The sequence below is a fragment of the Mustela lutreola genome, chromosome 8, assembly GCF_030435805.1.
Source record: "Mustela lutreola isolate mMusLut2 chromosome 8, mMusLut2.pri, whole genome shotgun sequence".
Classification (NCBI taxonomy): Eukaryota; Metazoa; Chordata; class Mammalia; order Carnivora; family Mustelidae; genus Mustela; species Mustela lutreola.
The window spans coordinates 66,875,934-66,900,516 of NC_081297.1; the positions used below are offsets into that span (position 1 = coordinate 66,875,934).

The 24,583-nt window shown below is 58.4% G+C and overlaps 1 protein-coding gene across 1 annotated transcript; it reads left to right on the top strand.

Annotated features, from left to right (window-relative positions):
- The first annotated feature begins 1,461 nt into the window (after nt 1-1,461).
- On the top strand, nt 1,462-24,287 carry COL2A1 (collagen type II alpha 1 chain). Its single transcript, XM_059187500.1, has 46 exons — nt 1,462-1,524; nt 2,147-2,191; nt 2,752-2,805; nt 3,583-3,636; nt 4,040-4,093; nt 4,222-4,275; nt 4,581-4,625; nt 5,152-5,205; nt 8,249-8,293; nt 8,681-8,734; nt 10,164-10,262; nt 10,569-10,613; nt 10,711-10,809; nt 10,964-11,017; nt 11,378-11,485; nt 11,850-11,903; nt 11,985-12,083; nt 12,239-12,292; nt 12,709-12,807; nt 13,196-13,249; nt 13,611-13,664; nt 13,971-14,024; nt 14,223-14,276; nt 14,485-14,529; nt 14,667-14,765; nt 14,985-15,092; nt 15,406-15,459; nt 15,731-15,784; nt 16,143-16,196; nt 16,547-16,600; nt 16,917-17,024; nt 17,567-17,620; nt 18,048-18,101; nt 18,832-18,993; nt 19,183-19,290; nt 19,502-19,609; nt 19,829-19,882; nt 20,038-20,145; nt 20,361-20,414; nt 20,571-20,678; nt 20,933-20,986; nt 21,395-21,502; nt 21,848-22,136; nt 22,610-22,797; nt 22,993-23,235; nt 23,718-24,287. Exons 1-46 carry the CDS (start codon nt 1,462-1,464, stop codon nt 23,862-23,864), a joined length of 3,864 nt encoding a protein of 1,287 aa, XP_059043483.1. The 3' UTR covers nt 23,865-24,287.
- The last annotated feature ends 296 nt before the right edge of the window (nt 24,288-24,583 follow it).

A 24,583-nucleotide genomic window follows, 5' to 3' on the forward strand; every position in this document is an offset into this window, starting at 1 on the left:
CCCGAGTCCTCTGACCTCTCCCACCCCTCCCCCGTGTGCATGCATGACCACCTCCTCAGGGGCAGCCCATGGCCAGGCAGTCCTTGCATAAGCCTGCTTCATGTAGGTGCCCTTTTCTCTTTTTGCCAAGGGTGCCCCTGGACCTCGTGGCAGAGATGGAGAGCCTGGGACCCCTGGAAATCCTGGCCCCCCGGGACCCCCTGGCCCCCCGGGTCCCCCCGGCCTTGGTGGAGTAAGTATCCTTACGTCCCCTCTCTGCAGGCTGTCCCTCTGGGCATGGGACTTCCAAATTGCTACTCACACTTGGCTGGCTGGCGCCCAGGGCTGCGAGCAGTGTGTACATAGCCCGTCCTTGGGCTTCTCCCTGGGCCTGTAATTTAGTGGAATCACATATTACGCCTGACACTGCGGCGCTAAGGGAGGACTTTTTGCACTCGCCAGGTGTCTGCAGGGCAAGTCTTCAGTTACCAGGTTCCCAGGCATCTGTCCTGTGTGGTCGATTCCTGGGCGCGGGAGTGGGGGCGGAGGGAGAGGTTGACTGGACGCTGGCAGTTCCCTGGAAGAAGAGTGGCCTCTGTCCTTGGAAGACATTTACTCCTGGTCCTTGCCGGGTACATTCCAAGCCACCAACTCGCTCTCATGAAAGAGCCCCACTGAGCAAAGGTGTGCGGTAAAAGACATTTTTGGAATTAAACATCGACAGATTATATTATTGTCCAGTTTTGGCACATTTGCTGTTTTGGTGTTTGCTAGGTTTTACATTTTTAAACTTCGGTGGCTTGCAGATGCCTATGCCTTCCCATGCCTGAAATATTTTAAGGCTGTTGATTTTAGTCTTTTGCTGGGCATTAAATGCCTGGGAATTAAAAAAAAAAAAAAAAACTTTAAGAGGAATATTTTAATTGTATTTCTCAACGTAGGTCAGACAATGTATTTACTATATTAGAATTTTAAAAATAATTCCATACAATGAAATGCAGGTAACTGAGACTCCTCCAAATAGCTCTGTATCTCCCAGGGAAAAGATTATGCCAGAATCTCCTAACGCATTTCCAGAATAATTTTTCAGGCATCATTGGCAATTCTGTCCAATGCAGTTAGTCTGCAATAATTAGTTTATCTAAAATAGAGTTTTGGCTTGGGGTGCCAGGGTGGCTCAGTGGGTTAAAGCCTCTGCCTTCAGCTTAGGTCATGATCCCAAGGTCCTGTGATTGAGCCCTGCATTGGGCTCTCTGCTCAGAAGGGAGCTTGCTTCCTCCTCTCTCTCTGCCTGCCTCTCTGCCTACTTGTGATCTCTGTCTGTCAAATAAATAACTAAAATCTTCAAGATAAATAAATAAATAAAATAGAGGGTTTTATCCCCCTATCCTGGTTTATAGCTTACCTAGATGAGAAGGAACAACCTGGGGCCTCTCAGTCTTCTAATGTCATTGAGTTTATTTGCAGAACTTCGCTGCCCAGATGGCTGGAGGATTCGATGAGAAGGCTGGTGGTGCCCAGATGGGAGTGATGCAAGGGCCAATGGTAAGAAAAGACAAGGGGTTTTTGCAGCCAAAATGGCAGGAGGTGGCCCTTAGCAGAGCCAGAGAATCTGACAACCTTACGTTACAGATAATTGCTTAGAGCAGCTCTTCTCCCTCACTTATGTAACCTCCCATGGGGTCAGCCCAAAGCATTTGGTTTTTAATGGTGATGGGTGCCAGTTCCAATGATGCGCCGGAGTGACCAAGAAGAATGAGGATGGAGAGATGCATGGAGGTTGAGGCTGGAAGGCCAGTCGCTGTTGCTCTTGGAATGAGAACTGAAGAATGCAGACAGCAGCCACTGTCCTCCAGCACCCACAGACTTCCAGCAGGAAATCTCAGCCCTGCAGCTCCGACTTGGCACGAGCTAAATGAAACTCAGACTTTAGTAAACATGGCTGCAGGCCAGGAGAAAGCAAGGCCAGCTTCTCTATCCAAATGGTGCCTATAAATAAGTAGATTGTTGCGCAGGGAGTGGGAAATGAGAGGGAGCAGCCACTGCAGGCCCCCTGCCCACAGAGTAACTTTTTGTCCTTTGTCTGGGCTGCTGGCTGTGGAGTGAGGGCACACTGGTGGCCGCTGGCGCATCACTTCCAGTAACTCTCTTCCTCTTCTCACTGCAGGGCCCCATGGGACCTCGGGGACCTCCAGGCCCTGCCGGTGCTCCTGTAAGTACTGGGTCTTTCTGCTCTGCGGTAGTGCAGACACTTTTTCAAGCTCTCATGTGTCAGTTTGTGGGCTTAACTTGGTATGCTCATGTTACTTTTTAAGGGACCTCAAGGATTTCAAGGCAACCCTGGTGAACCTGGGGAACCCGGAGTTTCTGTGAGTACCTGCGCTCCCCCTGGGGAGGGGGGCTCCAGCAATGTACCATGCAGACCCCAAGACTGCCCTGAGTTTTCCCAGGGGAGGACCCCAAAATGCCACTTCTTAGCTCCACAGGGATCTCTCCCAGAGAAGCCCAGGTGGCAAGGACCACCAGGAACTCTGTCACAATAGTCCCCTTTCTGGGTCACCCCTGGCCTGTGCTGCCTGCTGCCTTCCAGTATGATCAGCTCTGCCCTCTTGCTTTCTCTCAGCACTGAGTAGGCTTCCCAAACTCCAGCCTCCATCTTTCTTCCTTATGGGAGAACTTAGATTCCAAAGGCTGCAGTTCCCAAATTTGGTCTACTAATAAGGCATCATTCCCCCTCCAACGATCTCATAAACTCTCTCACTTCGTTTGTAGGGTCCCATGGGCCCCCGTGGTCCTCCTGGCCCCCCTGGAAAACCTGGTGATGATGTGAGTACCCCCAAGTGGTCCGATGAGTGGCTGCCTCCTTTGGAAGGGTGTGGAGAGGGGGGTGTCTATGGGGGCAGGGGTGTGGAAGTGCCCTCAGCCTGGCCCAGGGTAGAGGTGTCCTTAGGAGCAGGACTGGTCCATCAGAGCCTCAGACCCTGTCTACTGTCTACATTCCCCCTTGCAGCTTAGCTTACGAGTGCCTGGGGACTGCTTTGGACCCACTGGGAAGGGAAATAATTAAAATATCATTAGCTCCAGGAAGGGAAATTGAGAAATGGGAGAAAGGAGAGTGAAAAGATGTCATGAAGGGAAAACAAAAGGAAGACACTCAACAGCCCAACATTATCTTAATTGTAAATGAGCTAGGAAAAGCACAGCCCGCGTCAGGATGTCTGCAAAGGATACAGACGAAGTGAAGAGACCAGAGTTGGCTCTCGAGCTATTCTTATGAATCCCATTAGATGGTAAAAGTCTCTCCGGGTAAGGCAGCGCTAGCCGGGTCTGCAGGGCTTAGGAGGAGAAGAGGAAAGTTCTCTGGGGAAGCTGCAGGCTGGTCCAGATGCAGATGTTTGCCCACACAGTGAGCAGCTCTCCAAAAGAATACATCGTGACCCAGAAAGGCGTTTGAAGCCTGGACTCTGGGGGAGGTGGGGGAGATGAGCAAGCATGTGGGCGAAAGGCACAGAAGCCGGGTGGGGAAAAGAGACGCCATCCGGAGCGGGCCAACCAGGCTGACTTGTCTTGTGGGGAAGCTGAAGTACATCTCTCTCCCTTTAGGGCGAAGCTGGAAAGCCTGGGAAATCTGGTGAAAGAGGCCCCCCTGGCCCTCAGGTAAACTGCTCCCCTTTCCCAGCTGCAAACCTTGTTCCGAGTCTCCCTCTCTGCAGCTAAGGCAGTGGCCTCCCACCCAGCGCGTCCAGTTCAGCTAGCTCCCTTCTAACACGGGATTCCAACAGCCCATACGTACATCACCCCTCCGTGTGGACGCATAGGATCCTCACACAGGCCCACAGGGTGGGGGGATGCCGGGCAGCTCTGGTTAAAACCCATTTTGCCTAAGCTGGGGTGAGGTGTGGTATGGGGGCTCTGCGACCTACTGCAAGGCCCACCGAGTGCTGGGCTTCTGGCTGCCCTGCTGGCCTGAGGGAGCTGGCTCCGAAGGTTCTGGAGCAGAGCAGGGCAGCCTGGACTCTGCCCTCTGCTCTGCCTTGAACATCTCCTCTTTGGACCGCAGGGTGCTCGCGGCTTCCCGGGAACCCCAGGCCTTCCTGGTGTCAAGGGTCACAGAGTAAGTATTGTGGATGAGGGTGCTGGAAGGGAGGTATTGCCCAGGGGAGAGAAAAGCATTCAGGGGGCATGAATCTTCTTTAAAGGGTTTTCCAGAAATGTGATGGGATGTTTTCTCTTGTCCTCTAGGGCTACCCAGGTCTAGATGGTGCTAAGGGAGAAGCCGGGGCTCCAGGTGTGAAGGTAAGGATGGAGGAGCACATGGGGTGGGGACAGAGGGAGGCCATGAGCCTCCTTTCTCTCCGGTCAGGGAGATGTTATTGAGCCAGTGGGTTAGCATAGAACAGCTTTGCCTGGGGACAGCCAAGCCTGCATCCTGCTGGAAGAAGGGCAGGTCGGAAGCACTCGGGGAATTGTCCATTTCAAAACTGAGGTTTGGGGGTCTTGGTGCTAACTGAGTTGACCAGAGCTTTTGGCTTCCTCCTCGGGAGTTTTCTGGGGGCTGCCACAGGAGACCCCCTCACTGACCCTATGCATCTTTTTCCCAGGGAGAGAGTGGTTCACCCGGAGAGAATGGCTCTCCAGGCCCAATGGTGAGTATGACTATCACCCCTCGGGACAGCCTCCAGACCCCCTCCCACCAGCTTCTAAAAGCCAGCTGATGGTTCTTCTGTGTAAACTGTTCCCTTTGTGCAAAGGAGATACTCAGCTTTGTAGATCTGATCTCACTGTGATCAGATCGAAAAGGGACATTTATTGAATAGATGATTTGTTCAAGGTTCACCAACATTTCCTTGCCATAGCCGTGTGCTAAGATGGGCTTCAGTTTTAAAAAATTGCTTTTCTTCTCCACATTTTGGGGAGTTCATCTGTGGCTTGACGCAAGATATGTCAGTGACAAGCCTCCCAATGGTGCCAGCAGGAGTGTTGATGGTTCTGTCTGGGCAGAAATGCCTTAGATGAGATGCGGGGGGTCCTAGGCAAGCTGGGAAGGCATCATCAGGGGCCACGGCACCTCCCTCCCCGCCATCAGCCCTTGCTGCCTCCTGTGGTGTCTGCTGAGAACAGGTGGAGTGTCCGTGAGTCAGCTCATGCTTATGCTGTTCTGGTGTGTTCCAGGGTCCCCGAGGCCTGCCCGGTGAGCGAGGACGGACTGGCCCTGCTGGTGCTGCAGTGAGTAATGACAAGGCCAACGCCACCACGTGGTCCCCACTTTGGAGTTTACAGGACACTTTCCTCTAGGGCTGACCTTGACCCTCCCAATAGCCCCATGAGGCGTAGAGAGTGTGGCCATCCCGCCGGGATGGATTCTGAGTGTGCCTGGCACGAGTTCCCAAGCCCCGGTCTGCACAGCTGAAGGACAAAGGACAGGGCTGCACTGTCGAAGGGTTGGTTGGTGGGGGCGGGATTCCCCCTGAGCCGTCAGGATTTTTCGGGTCATCCCCTTCTGAACCCCCACACGCTCCCTGTCCGTCCAGTTTGAACTTATGGACAGACTTCAACTGGCTACGGTGCTGAGCTACTTTTTGTTCTTTCCGGTGGTTGAGATGATGCTCTAGAAAAGTGTTGACCATCCCGTGTCAACTCATGGGGCTGCGACGCTGTGGCCCCGGTGGCTCAGGCACTTCCTGGGGTCAATACCTCATGTGCTCCGTCTCAGCTAATCTTCCCTCAAATCCTGTGTAGATTCTACCATTCTCCCCATTTTACTTATTTATTTTTTAGATTTTGTGCTCGCTTCAGCAGCACATATATTTATTTTTTAGATTTTATATCTTTATTTGAGAGAGCGAGCAGGGGCTTGGGGAGGGGGAGGGGAGGCGAGAGAGGGAGGGGCAGCCTCCCTGCTGAGCAGGGACTCCCAACACCACTGCAGGCAGGGCCTGGATCCCAGGACCCTGAGACCATGATCTGAGCCGAAGGCAGACACTTAACTGACTGAGCCACCCAGGCGCCCCTTGTCTCCCCAAGAGAGAAGAAGAAACTTGAGGCCCAGAAAGGTTAAATCGCTTCAGGCAGTGCTTGGCAGCCTCAGACTCTAGCAACTGCTTGTTGATGTGGGAGGGGAAGGGCATGTGCAGGAGATTTGTGGCCTGAGGAGAAAGGAGCTGTGGGAGTTTAGCTCTGCTCCCTCAGCAGTAGAGAGCCCTTCTGGGTGCTTGGTCAGGCGAGGAATGTGATGAAAGCCATGTTCAAGAAACACCAAGCTTTCTGTTGGGCTCATACCCCAGCCACCCAACCTCCGAGGCCCCGCCTCACAGGCCCTTGCCAGGTTGGCCCAAGTAAACCAGCTTTACTCCCTCGGCTGCTTTCCATGTAATGCATGTGTTTGGCAGAAATGTCCCTCAAAAGCAGACCAGGGAAATAATAGGCAGCCTGGACCCCCATTTGTCAGCCTGCCCAGGTGCCTTATCCAGGGGTCACTTTGCGTGAGCGGATCAGAGAGCGCTGGGGCTGCCAAGAAACACTGCGATTTCTGCAGATTATGGGGACCTGGCTTGTGGCTCTTTGGCCAGGCCTGCCACCACAGTGGTTGCACCCCATGAGGGACAAAGATAAGCTGCATGCCTGTCCTTCCTCCTCCTTGCTCTGCCTTGCTGCCTCCCAGCCCCACAGTAGTCTGTCTGGCAGGCGGGGCACAGGATTTGGCATAGAAAGTTGACAACGTCACATAGTTCCAAGTGCAGGCCTGGTGTCCAGGCTGGGCCCGGGACTGGGCTGGGTTGGCCTCTGCCGGCTGTGGTCACGTGCCCCCCTTGGGCCAGACGGTGCCCTCTCTCAGCCGTGCTGTAGGCAGAGCCATGGAGCCTGGCCCCGCGCAGGACTCCTGGAGCAGCGCTCAGCTTCCCCTTGCTCATGCTGGGCCCCAGACCTCTCCTCTGGCCAACCCCTGGAGGGGAGGGTGCTCCAGAGTTTCCCAAAGCAGCCAGCCTGGCCCAGAAGGGGCTCTGGCCAATGCTGAGGCTTCATGTGCCCTCTGACATTTTTTTTTCTGTCCAGTCTCCTCTTGTTTTCCTATTTAATGCCAATTTGGAGAGTCTCCGTCAGGAGAAATGGACCATAGCCAGGAAGAAGATTTGAGTCTTTTCTAAAACAGGAGCTCCCCCTAAAGCATCCTTTTTCTTTAGCATGCCAGCAGGGGCAGGGGCAGGCAGGTGGGCCTCGCCTTGCAAAAGGTAGCCTTCTGGCCTGCTCTGGTCCCCTGCCAAGGACCAGGGCCCAGACGTAGCTCTGTCCGGCCTAATGGTTCCTGGAGTTTGGGTAAAGGTTCCTGAGGTCCTGAGGGGTTTTGAGAGAGAAACTGGGGAGTGCTCACCCTAAACCTGTGGAAAAGAAACCCTCAAAACTGGTCCTATGGGTGCCTGGGTGGTTCGGCTGAGTGTCTGACTCTTGGTTTTGGCTCAGGTCATGATTTCATGGGTCATGAGATTGAGCCCCAGGTCAAGCTCATCGGTGGGCGGTGAGTCTGCTTGAAGACATCCCCCCCAACTAGCATGTGGGGTCTCTCTTAAATAAATAAATAAATCTTTACCAAAAAGACACAAAAAATTTGTCCATGAGAGAAAGAACTGGCAGCCTTGTTTTAACAGTGTCATGGACTCTCAGGCATGAACTCTGATGTGGTCCTCAGGCTTAGCCCAGTGCCCTGCCCCCTCACAGGGCTGTTTCCCACCAGAGCCAGACATCCTGCGGGCATCTGTGTTTCCTTAGGAACCGGTGGTCTGGTGGAGGTGGCAAGGGGGTGGATCCCAGAGGTATCCTGGTGTTAACCACAGGGAGGCCTTAACCAAGCCTTAACTAAGGAGGTTAACCAAACCCCTGAAAGTGTCTCCCGCTGCAAGCAGGTGGGAAGAATTGAGTTAGGTTTGCTGCTTGGCTCTTTCATTTTTCTTTGGTTCAATTCGCGGAGTCTTTAAATGAAGACTTGGCCTTGAAGTTGGGTATATTTGGGTTCCAAATGAAAGTTTCAGAAATGATGGACTAGTGAGGAAATCGCCCAGGCTTTGTCCACTGCTGCCCCACAGCCCATGTTCTTGCAGCCACGACAGAGGGTTCCTAGCTGCTCCCACACTTGGGCCCGGCCAGCCTCCCCCTCCTCCCTGGGGGCCCCAGGCCCCAGCGCTGCCCGAGGTTTCTGGTGGGATGGGCTGTGGATGAGGAAGGCTCAGCCCTATGGGGCTTCTCACTGTGCCTGCTTCCTTCTCCCCACTCACAGGGTGCCCGAGGCAACGATGGCCAACCAGGTCCCGCAGGCCCACCGGTAAGTGCCTTTCAGCCAGGTAGGAGCAGGCGGGGTGAGCCTTCTAAGATGGAGGAGCGGGAGCACTTTCTCCCTATTACCCTCGTGTGCAGATAACCCTCGTGTGGTTCATTTGTCTTAGCCACTCTTTTGGCATTGTTTTGAGGAGGGCTAGATCGGGAGGTCAGAGAATCATCTGTGTCTCCCTGTGTGTATAGTTAGTTAGATGCTTTGCCTTGGGAAGCCAGGCTCCGGGACACGGGCCATGGGGATAATTTTCATCCAGGGACTTTGAGCCCCAAGGGGTGCAGAGCAAAGGAATGTGAGGTGTGGGGGTGGCTCACTTTGCGAGCTGGAGAAATACTACCCAGAAATGGTGTTCACCTTCCCCCTCCTTCCTTCCTCCAGGGTCCCGTGGGTCCTGCTGGCGGTCCTGGCTTCCCTGGTGCTCCCGGGGCCAAGGTACGTGCCCTACCCCCTTTCCCATGTTCTTGCGGACTGCTCCCTCGACAGTCCCCCCTTCCCTTCTCAGGGGTGTCTCCCACCCCACCCACTGCTGCTCTCCTGGAGGCAAGGAAGGACCTTGCATCTCCCAGCCCCCAGCTGGAAGGGAGAGTAAGCAGGCAGGATACAGAGCTGGACGGACAGGTCCAGCCCAAGACTGGGGAAGGCAGGAAACGTTGGCGAGACTCTGGAGATCTGGGAGGGGCAGAAGACCAGGACCCGAAGGGAAGAAAGCAAAGCTCAGCAAACCCTACACCCCAGAGGGAGCTGGAGGATGGGGCCGGGGGTGGGGTGGGGGTGGGGGTGCAGGAGAGGGCTCCTGCTTAGGCTGGGGGGCTCGGCCAGCCCAGCAGGGCTAGCAGAGTGCTTCTGAGGATTGATGGGGGTGGTGAGAGGCTGGTGGGTTCAGGGAAAGGTCCCTATGGCCCTAGGGGGACCCTGGTGCACACGGTGTGCGGTGTGCGCATTCCCTGGGAATTCTCTCTGGAGATGAATAAGGAGCCTCCCCTCGGTCACTGGCATCAGGTTGCCTTTCCCCTCCCCGGGTTTCCATGGCAACCAGACAGTGTCTGAGGCCCTGGAGCTGGGTGAAGGAGACCCATTGTGAAGAGGGACAGCGGAAGGTGAGGGGGCCTGACCTTTAGAAATAATAATTACAAAAGTGAAGCAAGAGGGTCCTGAGAAGAAACCTGAGGCGGGTGTGCCCTGCCTCCAGGTCAGCAGCCCTCCGCAAGGCCCCTTGCGAGCCACACAGCCTGGAGGCCGGCCACTCGTGCCTTTTAGGAAAGAAAGGGAAAGTGGAAGTAGAGGCCATTTTGGGGGGCTGCCTCGGACTGGGGGAGCAGGGTGCTTGGCCCAGCTGGCTCTTATCCAGGCTGCCTGGCTTGCTGCAAGCTGGCCTGGCCACAGACTGATCCGAGTGGAGGGGTTCCCTGAGCCGAGCTGTCCAAGGGCCTCCATTTCCTCCAGACAAGCATGGGGGCGTAGAGGGGGGTGGTGGAAGGAAAGGCTGCCCACCACGCTTGCTCATCCATGAGCCCACGGCACTGCCTGGGGGGACGGGACCCCGGCAGGACCTTGCTGAGGGGTGCTGACTGGGCTGCACGGTGCCCGCTGGGCAGCGCGGACTCATGCCCCTGCCGTGGAGGGTCATGGTGTGGAGGGGACACGGAGAGCGCAGGAGTCAGAGGGGACGAGGTCGTCAGGTTGGCGAGCTCTCTTGGGGAAGGGGGCCTTGTGGGAACAGGTAGGAACATATGGGAACACGCCTGCACACGTGCATAGTGGGCACATGCATGGGACTTGGCTTGCTGGTGCGTGCCTGTGGCTGGCCCACGAGAGGTCTGTGCCCCCTACCTTCTCATTCCTGCCCTCTGTCTTTGCCCAGGGTGAAGCTGGCCCCACAGGTGCTCGTGGTCCCGAAGGTGCTCAAGGTCCTCGAGGTGAACCTGGTACTCCTGGGTCCCCCGGGCCGGCTGGTGCCTCCGTAAGTGCAGCTTTCCTCTGGCCTGAAGTACCTGGGGTCTGTGGCCCGGAGGCTCTTGACTCTGTTTACCTCTGAGAGAACTGGGGCCCCCATTAGAGCCCCACCCACCAAACCTTCATTTTGGCCCAGCACTTGCATCCTGAACTCTAGGGACATGTCTCCCTCCACCCTGGCCTCCCCTTGAGACACCCAGCAGGACCCTGTCTGCACTGGACAGTTCTTGAATCTGCAGCCTGGGAGGGCAGGGAGGTGGCTGGGGCTTACTCTCTGCTGCTTACTTTGTAATGACACTGCCTCCTTTTTCAGGGTAACCCCGGAACAGATGGAATTCCTGGAGCCAAAGGATCTGCTGTGAGTGTGGCCCTGGGACACTGTGGCCCTCCTGCAGGTAGGGTCAGTGCCTCCTTGCCCCTCTCCTGACGCCCCTCTCTTCTACTCACGCCAACAGGGTGCTCCTGGCATTGCTGGTGCCCCTGGCTTCCCTGGGCCCCGTGGGCCACCTGGTCCTCAAGGTGCAACTGGTCCTCTGGGCCCGAAAGGTCAGACGGTAAGGCCCAGCATGAACCTCAAGTCCCACCAATACCCCTGGAGTCAGACCCCGCCATCCCTCCTTCCTGTGCTCACGCCGGCATCCTTGGGAGGTGGGGGGTGGGTCCGTGGAGGGAACCCCTTGCAATAACCTGCCTCTCTCTTTCCCCAAGGGCGAGCCTGGTATTGCTGGCTTCAAGGGTGAACAAGGCCCCAAGGGAGAACCTGTGAGTATCTGCCCACCGGTCTCGGGCCCACGACCAGCCCCCAGCCCTGCTCCTCTGTAGCCCCACCCCCTGATCTGGGACCCCTCGGGTTGTGTCAGGAGGAGGGGAGGTACAGGTTGAGAAGCTGATGCAGCTTAAGCTCTCATCTTTGGTTTGAGCAGTTGGAACAGTTTCAACTTTCCACCCTCACTCGCCCATTGAGCCACTTCTGCTCTCCCTGAGCCGATCCTTTACGGGCCCCCTTCCCCGTCCCCCCAGCCTTGAAACAATAGCCAAGGCCACTCCCCCCCACCTGCTAGGCCAGTGACCACCCGGCACCCCCTGAAAACTCACCCCGTTTCTCTTTTGTGTGGTTCTCAGGGCCCTGCTGGCCCCCAAGGAGCCCCTGGTCCTGCTGGTGAAGAAGGCAAACGAGGAGCCCGTGGAGAGCCCGGTGGTGCTGGGCCCGTCGGTCCCCCTGGAGAGAGAGTGAGTGGGCTGGGAGTCCGCACTTTCCGTGGGCTGTGTCCTGGATGGGGAAACTGTCTTTGCGGCTCTGTGTTCTGGCCAAGTCCTGTGGCCTGAGTATCAGATTCCGCTCTTCTCCGCTCACTGGCGCGGGGACAGGGATCCTGCTTATTTGTGCCACCCGCCCCCCCACCAGGATGGCACGAAGCAGTCTGAGCTGCTCCCCAGGACAGGCCTGAGAAGTTAATCTCTCGGAATCTTGCCCGCCGTAGAAATGGTGGTTTGTGGGTTGGTGGGATTGCTCTCCTGAAGCCCGGCGAGGTGCTCTGTGCGATTGGGTCAGGGGCCGTTCTAACTCACTACCTGTCCTCCCACTTCCTTCTAGGGCGCTCCTGGTAACCGCGGTTTCCCAGGTCAGGATGGTCTGGCAGGTCCCAAGGTGAGTGGGGGACGAGGGGCTGGGGTTCCTGCAGTGCTGGTGAGATGGCCTCCTGCTGACTCCCTGACTCCCTTTGTGTAGGGAGCCCCTGGAGAGCGAGGGCCCAGTGGTCTTGCTGGTCCCAAAGGAGCCAATGGTGACCCTGGCCGTCCTGGAGAGCCCGGCCTTCCTGGAGCCCGGGTGAGTAGCCGAGCTGCTTTTGCTCTTGACTTCCAGCTCTGAGCCAAGTCCCCGTGCCCTAACCCACCTGCCCCCTCCAACCCTGTGCGGCCGGGATTGGGAGGGCCTGGGATCTTCCCTGACACCCATCTTCTCTCTCTCTCTCCTGAACAAAGGGTCTCACTGGTCGCCCTGGTGATGCTGGTCCTCAAGGCAAAGTTGGTCCTTCTGTAAGTCTCCCATCTGGAACTGTTGGGAGGAGTTGGAGGGGGGCTATCTGTGGGGAGGCAGGTAGTATGAGAGACAGGATTTGGGGTGGGGGCAGCTTGTGAATTATGAGAATGGGGGAGAGGGGCTGATGGCAGGCATCAGGTCAGGTGTGGAGCTCTGAAAAGGCTACCTTTTTGTGCATTTGGGCCTTTCCTTGGAGGAAGACAAAGCCTGGTGTGCACTTCTAGGGGTGCTGCTCCTCACTGAAGCCTGCCTTATTATTGGCAGCATCTGTGCGTGTGGTGTGGGCTGCTGGCCAAAACCATGGTCAGCGCCGCAAGCCCCATGCTGCCAACATGGTGGGCACTTGGTAGATGCTGGAGGGACAGAGGTGGTCAGAGTGTCCACGTTCTGACCATGCTGTCCTCTCTTTCAGGGAGCCCCTGGTGAAGATGGTCGCCCTGGTCCTCCAGGTCCTCAGGGCGCTCGTGGGCAGCCTGGTGTCATGGGTTTCCCTGGCCCCAAAGGTGCCAACGTAAGTCACAACCTGCCCTTCTGTTTCCTTCCGCACCGTGTGACCTCCCTCCTCGCCCCCTGGAGAAAGGAGCGGCTCCTGAATAGTTACCCATGGACAGTTATGAGTGGGAGCCCCGGTGCCCTGGTCAGCCTGGGCCTCTGTGTCCTGCAGGAGTGCATGTGATCTGGGGAACCCAGGGCTCCTGAGAGCTTCAGAGCGCCTCAGCCGTGACATAGGTCCACAGGGCAGTGCTATCACACTCCCAAGCGGAAAAGGGGGTGCGAACCCTTGGCTTGAGCTTTTGCTCTCCCGCAGGCTATGGCCCCAAGCCCCAGGCTCCCCAACCCACTCTACCCGCCTCTCCCACCACAACCCTCCCTCCATGGTCCTGCCCTTTCTCCTCCAGGGTGAACCTGGCAAGGCTGGTGAGAAGGGACTGCCCGGCGCTCCTGGTCTGAGAGTAAGTAACCTGCCTCCCTGTCCCCGTGCTGGTGCCAGCTGGACGTGCGCAGAGGGAGCCGCAGCCCCTGGCCTGCTCCCGGAGTCCTCGTCAGCAGGGGGATTCCTGTGGCAGCACCCCTACAGCTCTGGGCCCTTTGGGAGTCCACACAAAGAGACTTCTGGCTGCTCTTGGTCAGAAGCCCAGGGATAGGAGGAAGACACCCACACTGAGAAAGGCTGGGAAAGGGTAGAAATGGAATTCGGGTTGGGGGATCACGGAGGTCTGGAGTCTCTGGGCCACCTAGCGTACCTGCTCAGCACTGGGATCTGCAAAACTGAAGGACGTGGGTCATGCCATTACCCCTTTCTCTTCTCTCTAGGGTCTTCCCGGCAAAGATGGCGAGACAGGTGCTGCAGGACCCCCCGGACCCGCCGTAAGTCCCTGCCTTGCCTCTGGGAGGCCCAGTGGGCATGGGGGTGGTGGCACAGGGCCAGGGAACTCAGGCCCACCTGGTGTGATGAGGATCTGGACTCTCCTGAGACACCAGACCCGCCCTCAGCCGAGGCAGTGTGCATCCCACCACCGTTTCAGGGGTGCAGGTCATCAGTGGGAGAAGAATGAGGGTCGCACGCATGCCCAGCTTCCGTGGGCAGCCCTCCTACTGCCCCTGCAGTCCTCTCTGGCCAAGGCTGTCCAAGTCTGCAGTCCTGGCTCAGGCCACCTTTGTTTCCCTCTGTAGGGACCTGCTGGTGAACGAGGCGAGCAGGGTGCTCCTGGGCCATCTGGGTTCCAGGTAAGTGGCTGGACTGGGCCCTCTCTTCTGTTCTTCCTGTGTCCAGGACTCTGCGGGCTGCAGCAGGCATCCCTCCTCAGGGAGACGGGGGGGATGAGGATTTCCTACCATCCTGGCTTCTGTCCAGTGCTGGGGCTCCCTGGAGGGCTGGGGCAGTAAACTCACTCCTTTGCTAATGCATGCCACTTTGTCTTCTAGGGACTTCCTGGCCCTCCTGGTCCCCCAGGTGAAGGTGGAAAACCAGGTGACCAGGTGAGTACGGGGCTCTTTGAACCTGCAAACCACTTAAATGGGAAGATCTTGTCTGATGCCCAGGAAGCAAGGGCAGGAGGATTCCAGGGGCCCTGTGAAGCCTCCACAGAGGACAGTCCGAGCTCAGCCTCTGGTGCGAGGGCTGCTCTGCCCTGGATGGGGGACAGAAAATCTTTTGCTCTCTCTCACATCCTCCTTTGTTCCCCAGGGTGTTCCCGGTGAAGCTGGAGCCCCCGGCCTCGTGGGTCCCAGGGTGAGTGTCGGCCATTTCTGGTAGTCCCCTCTGGCCGTTCTGTCAGTGCACCTGTAGTGCTCGGCCCGCCACCCCCACTTTTCCCTGGGCCTCTGCCCCCTCTCTTATGTGATTGCTCCATGGTGTCTCTACCACAGGGCGAAAGAGGTTTCCCAGGTGAACGTGGCTCTCCCGGGGCCCAGGGCCTCCAGGGCGCCCGCGGCCTCCCCGGCACTCCCGGCACGGACGGTCCCAAAGTAAGTGAGGCTGTTGGGGTTGTGTGGGCCAGCCTGGGAGGCCCTGCTGGGGGAGAAGGAAGAATGGGAAGTACTCAGGAGAAAAGAATATTGGAAGAGGGCAGATGGAAGACAAAACAGAAAGGGGGTTGGCAGAGGAGGAAGAGAAGGAAAGGAGGCTTGGGTGCTGGGATCCTGCGCAGGTGCCGTCCAACACAGACTCCCTCCCCCGCCCCACAGGGTGCATCTGGCCCAGCTGGCCCCCCTGGGGCTCAAGGCCCTCCAGGTCTGCAAGGGATGCCCGGTGAGAGGGGAGCAGCTGGCATCGCTGGGCCCAAGGGAGACAGGGTGAGTACCAGGGTGACCGTGTCTCCCCCAAAGCTGAGCTTCCCTGCCCCCCACTCACCCCTACCCCTCTCCCCACAGCACCTGGGTGGGGAGGTCCCTAGTTAAACGCCTTGAGGCTCTTGGAAACCCCTCTGGGCTTCTGTTTGCCTCTTAGTGACACCCTCCCCACGCCCCTGTCTCCCTCTTCTCACCCTGAACCCACAGCAAATCCTGTTGGGCTGGGGGCTGAGCTCCGCCTGCAGCCTCAGTGAGGGGGAGACTGGGCTGGAGTACCCCCCCCCCCCTGAGGTGGCCCTTCTTCTCTATCCCACAGGGTGACGTTGGTGAGAAAGGCCCCGAGGGAGCCCCCGGGAAGGATGGTGGACGAGTAAGTGAATGCTGGTTGTGGGTGCCCTGGGGACCCCACAGGTCTCCAGCCCTGCACTCTGGGGACAGGAGGGTGTCATGTGCGTGCAGCCCCTGCTCCTCTCAGTTGTGCAGACTGGGCAGCTCTGGGGACTCTCCCAACAAAACTGGGAGTTCTAGGGGTGTGGGAAGGTGCACCAAGGCCCAGCAGGTGTGAAGTCCTAGACTCCCTGCTGCCTGCACATCCCTGGTCAACTCTTCTGTCTCCTCACATTTGTCTCCTTTCTCCCCAGGGCCTGACTGGTCCCATTGGACCCCCTGGCCCCGCTGGTGCCAATGGTGAGAAGGTAAGTTCCTCCCTCTGGCTTGCCTTCACGTCACACCTCTCCACCTGCTGCCAAAGACGGCTCTCTCTCCTCCTCACTCACAGCTGGCCCCTCCTGCCTAGTGGGGGCTGCAAGCAGCGAGGGGTGGGAGTCTTAAGAGCAGAGTGTCTGGCTGTATGCCCTGTCCCGCGGAGCCACCGCAGGGAGTGGGGTCGGTGGCAGGCCTGCGTTCAGCGGAGGCCCCAGGAAGGCGGGCTGGAAGCAACAAGGAGAAAACCGACCATCCCTCATGAGGCCTCTTGGATACACTTTGCTTTTGAAGGGCCCCCCTGCACCCCCATCCCTTATGCATGGCTCTTGTCCCCCCTCCCCACCTTAGGGAGAAGTTGGCCCTCCCGGTCCTGCAGGAACCGCTGGTGCTCGTGGTGCCCCGGTGAGTATCTGCCCTGGAAGCCGGTCCTGTCCCCAGGGCCGGGAGCAGAGAAGCGGCTCCGCCTTGCAGCACGGCCCTTTGGGTCTTGGGGTGGGAGGAGAGATGTGAAAGACCTCTGCATGGTGTGGTCAGCGTGGAGGGCCTCAGGTTGCCAGATGCTCTGACCAAGAAAGGCTTTCTGACTTGCGTCCCTTGTCTTTAGGACAGGGCTTCCCGGAGGCTACTTTGGGGGTCCTCCCTCGGGGGTGGCTGCGCAAAGGCTGGGTGGGGCCGGAGGGCTCTGGCTTCCAGGAGGGCACAGAAGCAGGCGGGCATGGGGCCTTACTGCTAATGGGCCCCTTCTCTCGCAGGGTGAACGTGGAGAGACTGGACCCCCCGGGCCCGCTGGATTCGCAGGTCCTCCTGTGAGTGTCCACCCTCTCTCCCAGCCCTCCGCTCAGGCCTGCTTGAAACCTGAAGGCACCGTCCTGTGGGGGCGGGAGGAGCAGAATTTAAAGGACATGGAAGTGGCCTCTTCCCTCTCTCCTTGCACCTCTACACTGACCTCACAATCCCATCTTAGAGCAGCCTTCAGGCCAGGGCAGACACATCCTCACTCATTCACCCGCTCACCAACCCTCCTACCCACCCACCCACTCACCCAGAGCCTCCGGCCCTTTCGGAAGAACCTCCAGTATCTGGCTTGCCTCTCATTCCCCCACTTCTTCCTCCTTGGGACAGGGCGCTGATGGCCAGCCAGGGGCCAAGGGCGAGCAAGGAGAGGCCGGCCAGAAAGGTGATGCTGGTGCCCCGGGTCCTCAGGGCCCCTCTGGAGCTCCTGGGCCTCAGGTGAGTAGCAGTGAGCTCCCTCAGGAAGTGTTCCCACGGGGCAGGGGTGTCCGGGTATGGGGGAGGGGTGCAGACAGGCAGAGAGTAGCCAGAAGGCCTAGGTGTAGCCCCCCTGAGTCTCAGCCTCTCGGCCTGGCAGACGCTGCCCCAGCCACAGAAGGGAGAGATTGTGGGAGGAATCTCTGCTCAGGGATAAAGGTTTAAAAGTAGCTAAATTGACTTTCATTGTCTGGGGGGCAGGCTGAGGACAGAGCCTGGGACACAGCAGCCAGGCTCTGGGGCGGGATGGCGCAGACATTGGCCCAGCTCTGCAGGTGCCAGATGGGCCCTTCCTCCCTGAGGTCTTCTAGTATGTGAGTCTGTCTTGGCAGGGGTAGCAGGCCCCTCTGTGATGGCTTCTCCAGCCAAAAAGGCTACACCTTTGAAAACTTAGCTCTCAGGCATCCATTGTTGGGGGCATCAGACAGGCCGTATGCCCAGAAGCTCATAGCCCTCCTCTGGGCGACCGGGCCTCACTGTGTTCCTCCCTCCTTCCTTCCCAGGGTCCTACTGGTGTGACTGGTCCTAAAGGAGCCCGAGGTGCTCAAGGTCCTCCGGTGAGTCATGTCCCCCTTCCCACCAGGTGGGGTGGAGGGGACTGTGGGGGCAGCAGCTTCTCCCACGCCTCCACTCTGGCCCATCTCACAAAGAAGGCCTAGGCGCTGCTGTTCTGGGACTGACCCAACTCCTCCTTTCTCCGTGTTGCTTTTGCCCCCAGCCTGAGCCCATCCCACAGCCAGGGGAGAGGGCCCCTCGCCGCTGGTGTGCAGTGGTCCTCGGGGGTCTCTGGTCCTAGGCAGCCCCTGTAGGAGCTGGAGGCAGGGAAGCTGCAGCTTCCTGACCCAGGGCCAGACCCCACGGGCCCTTTCCCCCTCACTGGCTCTCCTTGCCGCTTGGCACAACAGTCTCTGAGACCCACTGCCATCTGAGTCTTGGGCCTCCAGAGGGCCTGTGGGATTCACGGCCTCTCTTCCCCTCACACAGGGAGCCACCGGATTCCCTGGAGCTGCTGGCCGCGTCGGACCCCCAGGCTCCAATGTAAGTGACGCTCCTGGCTGGTTCCTGCTTTCCTTCTGGCATGAGAGACTCAGAAGGGACTTGAGGAGGCCAGTGCAGCCCTGCAGCAGGGACCCAAAGAGCTCGCCTCGCTTGGTACCTGTTCCCACTCCAGGGACAAGTAGTTAGTTAACTGATCGTGGGGACCTATTCTCCACATAACCAGCTGGGAGCAGGGGCTGTGACCCTCTTGCTAGCCAAGGGCAACCCTCCCTGCTGACTTGGGCTGGACCCTCAGACTTCTGGCTCGGGGACAGGAGAGGCAGGCATCGTTGCCTTGACACATTTCTAGAGCAGGCTCTGCGCTCCGGGCCTCTACAAACTCTGCATCTTGCCCCTCTGGAGCTTGCCAGGGAGGCAAGGCGGGGACGTCCCCCAGCTCACCACCACGCCTTGCAGGGGGAGTACATACCTAGGCTTAGGAGGGGCCGGGCTCCAGCTGTTTAGGAAGGAGCAGTGCGATTGAGGCCCAGAGGGAACAGGCAGAAGGAAATCCAAGTAGAGCAGAAAAGGCAACTTCAAGGGCTGAAGAAGCCTGGGCTGGCTGCTCATAGCACCCGCGGGCGAGAGAGGATGGAAGAGATGCACTGGGTCGGGGTCAGGCTGTCCTTCATGCAGAGGGAGCCCCAGGGGAAGATGGCCACCCCCGGGCTTTGGCAGCCTGGATGGAGCAGGGTAAGAGGAGTTTTCCTTTCTTGCATGGCTTTTCTAGGGAAACCCTGGGCCCCCTGGGCCCCCTGGTCCTTCTGGAAAAGATGGTCCCAAAGGTGCTCGAGGAGACAGTGGCCCCCCGGGCCGTGCCGGTGACCCTGGTCTCCAAGGTCCTGCTGGACCCCCTGGCGAGAAGGGAGAGCCCGGAGATGACGGTCCCTCTGTAAGTCCCTCACAGGCCGGGGCCGGGGAGTCTCTGGAGCTCACAGCGCCCAGAGTGGAAGGGGCTGCTGGGGAGGGGCCGCTGCCGGGGAGGGGCCGCTGCTCGGGTGGGAAGAGGGCTGGTGCCTGTGGATGGCTGGGTCACTCGAGGTCGCAGCTCACGTTCTCACTCCCATCTCCTCTCTCTTAGGGTCCTGATGGTCCTCCAGGTCCCCAAGGTCTGGCTGGCCAGAGGGGTATCGTTGGTCTACCTGGGCAGCGCGGTGAGAGAGGATTCCCAGGCTTGCCTGGGCCATCAGTGAGTGACGGATGCCCCTTCCTCTGGGGAGTGGGGCCCGGTCCAGCTCCGCACACTGTCCTGCAGAAACACCACCACCCTCTGAGGCTCCCGCCCACTCCACACCCTCCAAGCTCTCCCTCTGTCAGCCCGTTCTTTGGGAAGGCCCAGCGGGTCCTGTGCCTGGATTCTTTCGAGTGCACACTCATTGTCCCTGTCACTGTCCCTCCAGGGTGAGCCTGGTAAGCAGGGAGCTCCTGGTGCATCTGGTGACCGAGGTCCCCCTGGTCCCGTGGGTCCTCCTGGCTTGACCGGTCCCGCTGGTGAACCCGGACGAGAGGTGAGCCTCGGGATGCCCAGTGGGTGGCTGTTCACAGGGAGAGAGGGCCCAGGGACGCAGAACCAGTGCCCGGGGAAGAAGGCAGAAGGAAGCTTGGGGAGCTTCTGAAGCTGCAGCTGAATGGAAGGGCACGAGCCTGGGGCTTCCGTGGGCAGGGTGGGTAAGCAGATGGGGGCCGGGCAGGGGCAGCTCTCATGGCATCTCGTCTCCCTTGCCCAGGGAAGCCCTGGTGCTGACGGCCCCCCTGGCAGAGATGGCGCGGCTGGAGTCAAGGTGAGTGTCTGGGGGTCTCTGTGCAGTGGGAAAGGGAGGTCTAACAGCTCTGCCTGGAGTGGCAGGGTAGGGTTAGAGTCCTCTTGGTTTGGAAGGACATTTTCTCCATGTCTGTTCTGGAATAATCTCTAAGCCTAAGACCTCTCTCCTGACAGGGTGATCGTGGTGAGGCCGGTGCGGTGGGTGCCCCTGGTGCTCCTGGGCCCCCTGGCTCTCCTGGCCCTGCTGGCCCAACTGGAAAGCAAGGAGACCGAGGAGAAGCTGTAAGTATCCCTACTTCAGTAAAAGCTGGAAGTGGAGGGGGGTGGCCAAGTGAGCTGGGAGCTCACCCCCATGTGCCTGATCCCCAGGCCCTGGGTCCGGGAGGTCTCTGGGCCATGGGAGCTGCAACCTCGGTGCCCAGCCACAGGAAGATGCCAGGGAGGACCCTCCCTGTCCCACCCTTGCTCTGACACTGTTTCCACACTCTCCTTCACAGGGTGCACAAGGCCCCATGGGTCCCGCAGGACCGGCTGGAGCCCGGGGAATCCCAGTGAGTATCTGTGTGTCCTCTGTTGGGTTCCCGATGAGGCCAGGTTTGGAGGGCAGTGGAGACCCTGGGGATTCCAGGACTCCTTGGCTCAGGTGAGGCCCACAGCATACTCCTGCCTGGCTGACCTGACCCGACCTGTGTCTGTCTTGTTCCCAGGGCCCTCAAGGTCCCCGAGGTGACAAAGGAGAAGCTGGAGAGGCTGGCGAGAGGGGACTGAAGGGACACCGTGGCTTCACCGGTCTGCAGGGTCTGCCTGGTCCCCCCGTGAGTGTTGTTGTCTATGCGTGGCTCCCCAGTGCCTCCCACTGATCAGAGCCCACTTGAGGGTCCCAGGCTGCTCAGTCAACTTGGGATCGCCCCAGGAAATTTCCAGGACTTGCTCCTCCCTCCAACCCCAAGAAAGTAGAAAGGGAATGGGAGTAGAATATGTCCTGGGTATGTTCAAGATAGCCTCCCACCCTGGTAGACGAGGCCCTGTCTGTGTTGACCTCTGACCTTTGCCTCTTCCTTCTGCATAGGGTCCTTCTGGAGACCAAGGTGCTTCTGGTCCTGCTGGTCCTTCTGGTCCTAGAGTAAGTGAGATGGAGTGAGCCCTTCCTTGGGAGGCTGGGGGGCAGGCACTGGCCAGGCATGCGGGCAAAAGGGAGGCCTCAGGCTCAGAGGGCCTCACTCCACAGTGGAGGTAGGACTGGCTTGGGGTGACCACAGCGAGAAAAGCCCCTGGGTCTACAGGCTGGGTGAATGTGACAACAGCTCCGGCTGTTGGATGGGCCCCCAGGAATGGGATCTGACAACGAGGAGCTTAGGCTGGTAGGAGAGCCGCGAGGCCACCCTGCTATTTCTTGGACGAGTGGAGACCCAGCTGGGCTCTGTGACAGAGAAGCGTGAAGCTGCGGGGCTTCACCGCAGGATGGCCCCCCGAGTGGCACCCCGCCCTCCCACTGTCCCTTCGTTGATTGCTCTTCTCTCCTGCTGTGCAGGGTCCTCCTGGCCCTGTTGGTCCCTCTGGCAAAGATGGTGCTAATGGAATCCCCGGCCCTATCGGGCCCCCTGGCCCCCGTGGACGGTCAGGCGAAACTGGCCCTGCCGTAAGTGTCCTGATCCCTTCCTCGCAGTCTGGGCTGTCCCCAGTGTCCAAGAAGCTTGTGTGCTCTGGGGCCAAGAGTCTCTTTGAGGGCAGCTAATGATGATAGCATCCTTTATGCTGGGTCTTCCTGGGACATTCAAAGGATCCATGCTTGGTACTGGGCCAAGAAGAGAGGGGCTGATGCAGAAGTGGGAAGGTGCTAGGATTTTCTTGGTCCTGGCCTTCCATAGTCCTCCCCCACGCATAGGACTGGAAGAAGACCCTCTAGTATATTCTAGCAGGGGGAGATGTACCCAGGAGGGGCCTGTCCCAACGATCCCCAGCTGACCGTTGTTTCCCGCTGCAGGGTCCTCCTGGAAACCCCGGGCCCCCTGGCCCTCCAGGTCCCCCCGGCCCTGGCATCGACATGTCTGCCTTTGCTGGCCTCGGCCAGAGAGAGAAGGGCCCCGACCCCCTGCAGTACATGCGGGCCGACCAGCCAGCTGGTGACCTGAGACAACACGATGCCGAGGTGGACGCCACGCTCAAGTCCCTCAACAACCAGATTGAGAGCCTGCGCAGCCCCGAGGGCTCACGCAAGAACCCTGCTCGAACCTGCCGGGACCTGAAACTCTGTCACCCTGAATGGAAGAGCGGTGAGCCTGTGAGGCAGGAGCCCTGGCCCCAGAGAGCAGGAAGTCAGCCTGCCGGGTGGGGCCCTTGCAGAACAAGGGAGGAGGCGTCCCTGAGCACAGGGCAGAGCCGGGCCTGGAAGGTTCTGGCAGATGGCTGAGCCTCCATCCCACAGCAGAGAACATGCAGCTCGGGCCCTGTCCTGCCATGGCCACATGGCAAATGGGAAATGGTGGGGGGAGCTCTGTCCGCCAGGCAGGCCTGGTGCACCTGCCCTTTGGCTTACACCCCTGTTTAACACCAGATGTTCCCACCTGGGTCTCCTTGCTCCTGGATCCCTGCATCTGTCCTCCCTTTGGCCACTCGTGGCCCTCGCCACCAGTGCCTCTGTCCCTTGTGTCCCCAGAAGCCTTTCTGTCTCTCCCAGGAAGGCCTGGCCCTCTTGGGAGGGTCTGCCTATCTGAGCCCTGAAAGGATGTCGCCTCCCCCCTCACAGGAGACTACTGGATTGACCCCAACCAGGGCTGCACCTTGGACGCCATGAAGGTTTTCTGCAACATGGAGACTGGCGAGACCTGCGTCTACCCCAACCCAGCGAACGTTCCCAAGAAGAACTGGTGGAGCAGCAAGGGCAAGGACAAGAAACACATCTGGTTTGGAGAAACCATCAATGGCGGCTTCCACGTGAGTACCTGACTTCTCTGGGCCAGAGAGGGCGCCTCCAGACTGTGTTCTTCCTGCATCCGAGTTGTTGGCACCCCACCCACACTCTCACCCATTTCCTCTGGGGCTTAGGAGGAACGGAGGGACAGTAGCTTTAATCGTGATCCCATGGGATGCTGTCCCTGGGTCTCACACCACTCTTCTCTGCCCGAACAGTTCAGCTATGGTGATGACAACCTGGCTCCCAACACTGCCAACGTCCAGATGACGTTCCTACGCCTGCTGTCCACTGAAGGCTCCCAGAACATCACCTACCACTGCAAGAACAGCATCGCTTACCTGGACGAGGCAGCCGGCAACCTCAAGAAGGCCCTGCTCATCCAGGGCTCCAATGACGTGGAGATCCGGGCTGAGGGCAACAGCCGCTTCACGTACACCGTCCTGAAGGATGGCTGCACGGTGAGTCGGGCTGGCTGGAGCCTCCAGGGAGATGGGCCGCCTGAGGCCAAGGGCGGGACACAGCTGGTGCAGGCCTAAAATGATGGGTTCCTCAGAGGTGTGAGCTTGAGGGGTTAGGCAGAGAAGATGGGCAGAGGCACAGGTAAAGGAGGGGTGCTATTCTATCTTCTTCCCTCTCTCGGCTCAGGGAAAAGAAGCCCAACCCAGCATGTCCAGTTACCCCCGTAGGACTGTGGGTCTGTGGGTCAGCCCACAGGTTGAAGCGAAGAGAGGGTCACTATAGGGGAGGAAGCCAGTACAGAAGGGGAGGATGGAGGGGGTCTTGCTGGCAGGGACAGGAGTTGAGGTGGAGAGGGCTCTGGCAAGCCAAAGAGAGGTCAGGAGAGCCTCAGAGCACGTTTTGTGTTTTGTGCTCTATGAGGCTCAAATTTGGGGTCCTGGGCAGCTGGCACTGGACAGTGTCTCCTTTCTTTCTCCTCTAGAAACACACCGGTAAGTGGGGCAAGACTCTGATCGAGTACCGGTCACAGAAGACCTCACGTCTCCCCATCATTGACATTGCGCCCATGGACATAGGAGGGCCCGAGCAGGAATTTGGTGTGGACATAGGGCCTGTCTGCTTCTTGTAAAAACTCGAACCCACAAACACCACAATCCATTGCCAACCCAAAGGACCCAAGTACTTTCCAGTCGCAGTCACTCTAGGGCTCTGCACTGAATGGCTGACCTGACCTGATGACCATTCACCCCACCCGCTCACAGTGTGGACTTTTCTCCCCTCTCTTTCTAAGAGACCTGAACTGGGCAGACTGCAAAATAAAATCTCGGTGTTCTATTTATTTATTGTCTTCCTGTAAGACCTTTGGGTCGAGGCAGAGGCAGGAAACTAACTGGTGTGAGTCTAACGCCCCCCTGAGTGACTGTCCCCAGCCCAGGCAAGAAGACCCCCCTTCAGGTGCCGGGCGCAGGAACTGAGTGTGTCCTACACAATGGTGCTATTCTGTGTCAAACACCTCTGTATTTTTTAAAACATCAATTGATATTAAAAACAAAAAAATTATTGGAAAGTACATTTTGACCTGTGATTTGTTCTTTATTTTCCCTTAGTCTTTGATTCTGTAGACGTGACCAAATGGCCATCCTAAGGCCTTCTTCTGTAGACATTTCAACCAGGAGGGAGGTCACTAGAGTCACATTGCCTGGTTTAGTAACCTCACACAAACACATACTTGCCTCCTTTTGTAACCTTCATACCTTCACACTGCCTGGAACCCAGGAAGGAACTGGGACCAGAGGCCAAGATTTGGGAAGGGGGGGCAGAAAATATAGGCATGACTTGTTCTTGAGT

Bases quoted from the DNA above. Each gene is read 5' to 3' on its own strand.
- COL2A1 (XM_059187500.1), top strand. From the start codon at position 1,462: ATGGCTGGAGGATTCGATGAGAAGGCTGGTGGTGCCCAGATGGGAGTG. The intron at 4,626-5,151 runs GTGAGTATGACT...GGTGTGTTCCAG, and splicing joins ATGGCTCTCCAGGCCCAATG to GGTCCCCGAGGCCTGCCCGG. The intron at 20,987-21,394 runs GTAAGTGAGATG...CCTGCTGTGCAG, and splicing joins CTGGTCCTTCTGGTCCTAGA to GGTCCTCCTGGCCCTGTTGG.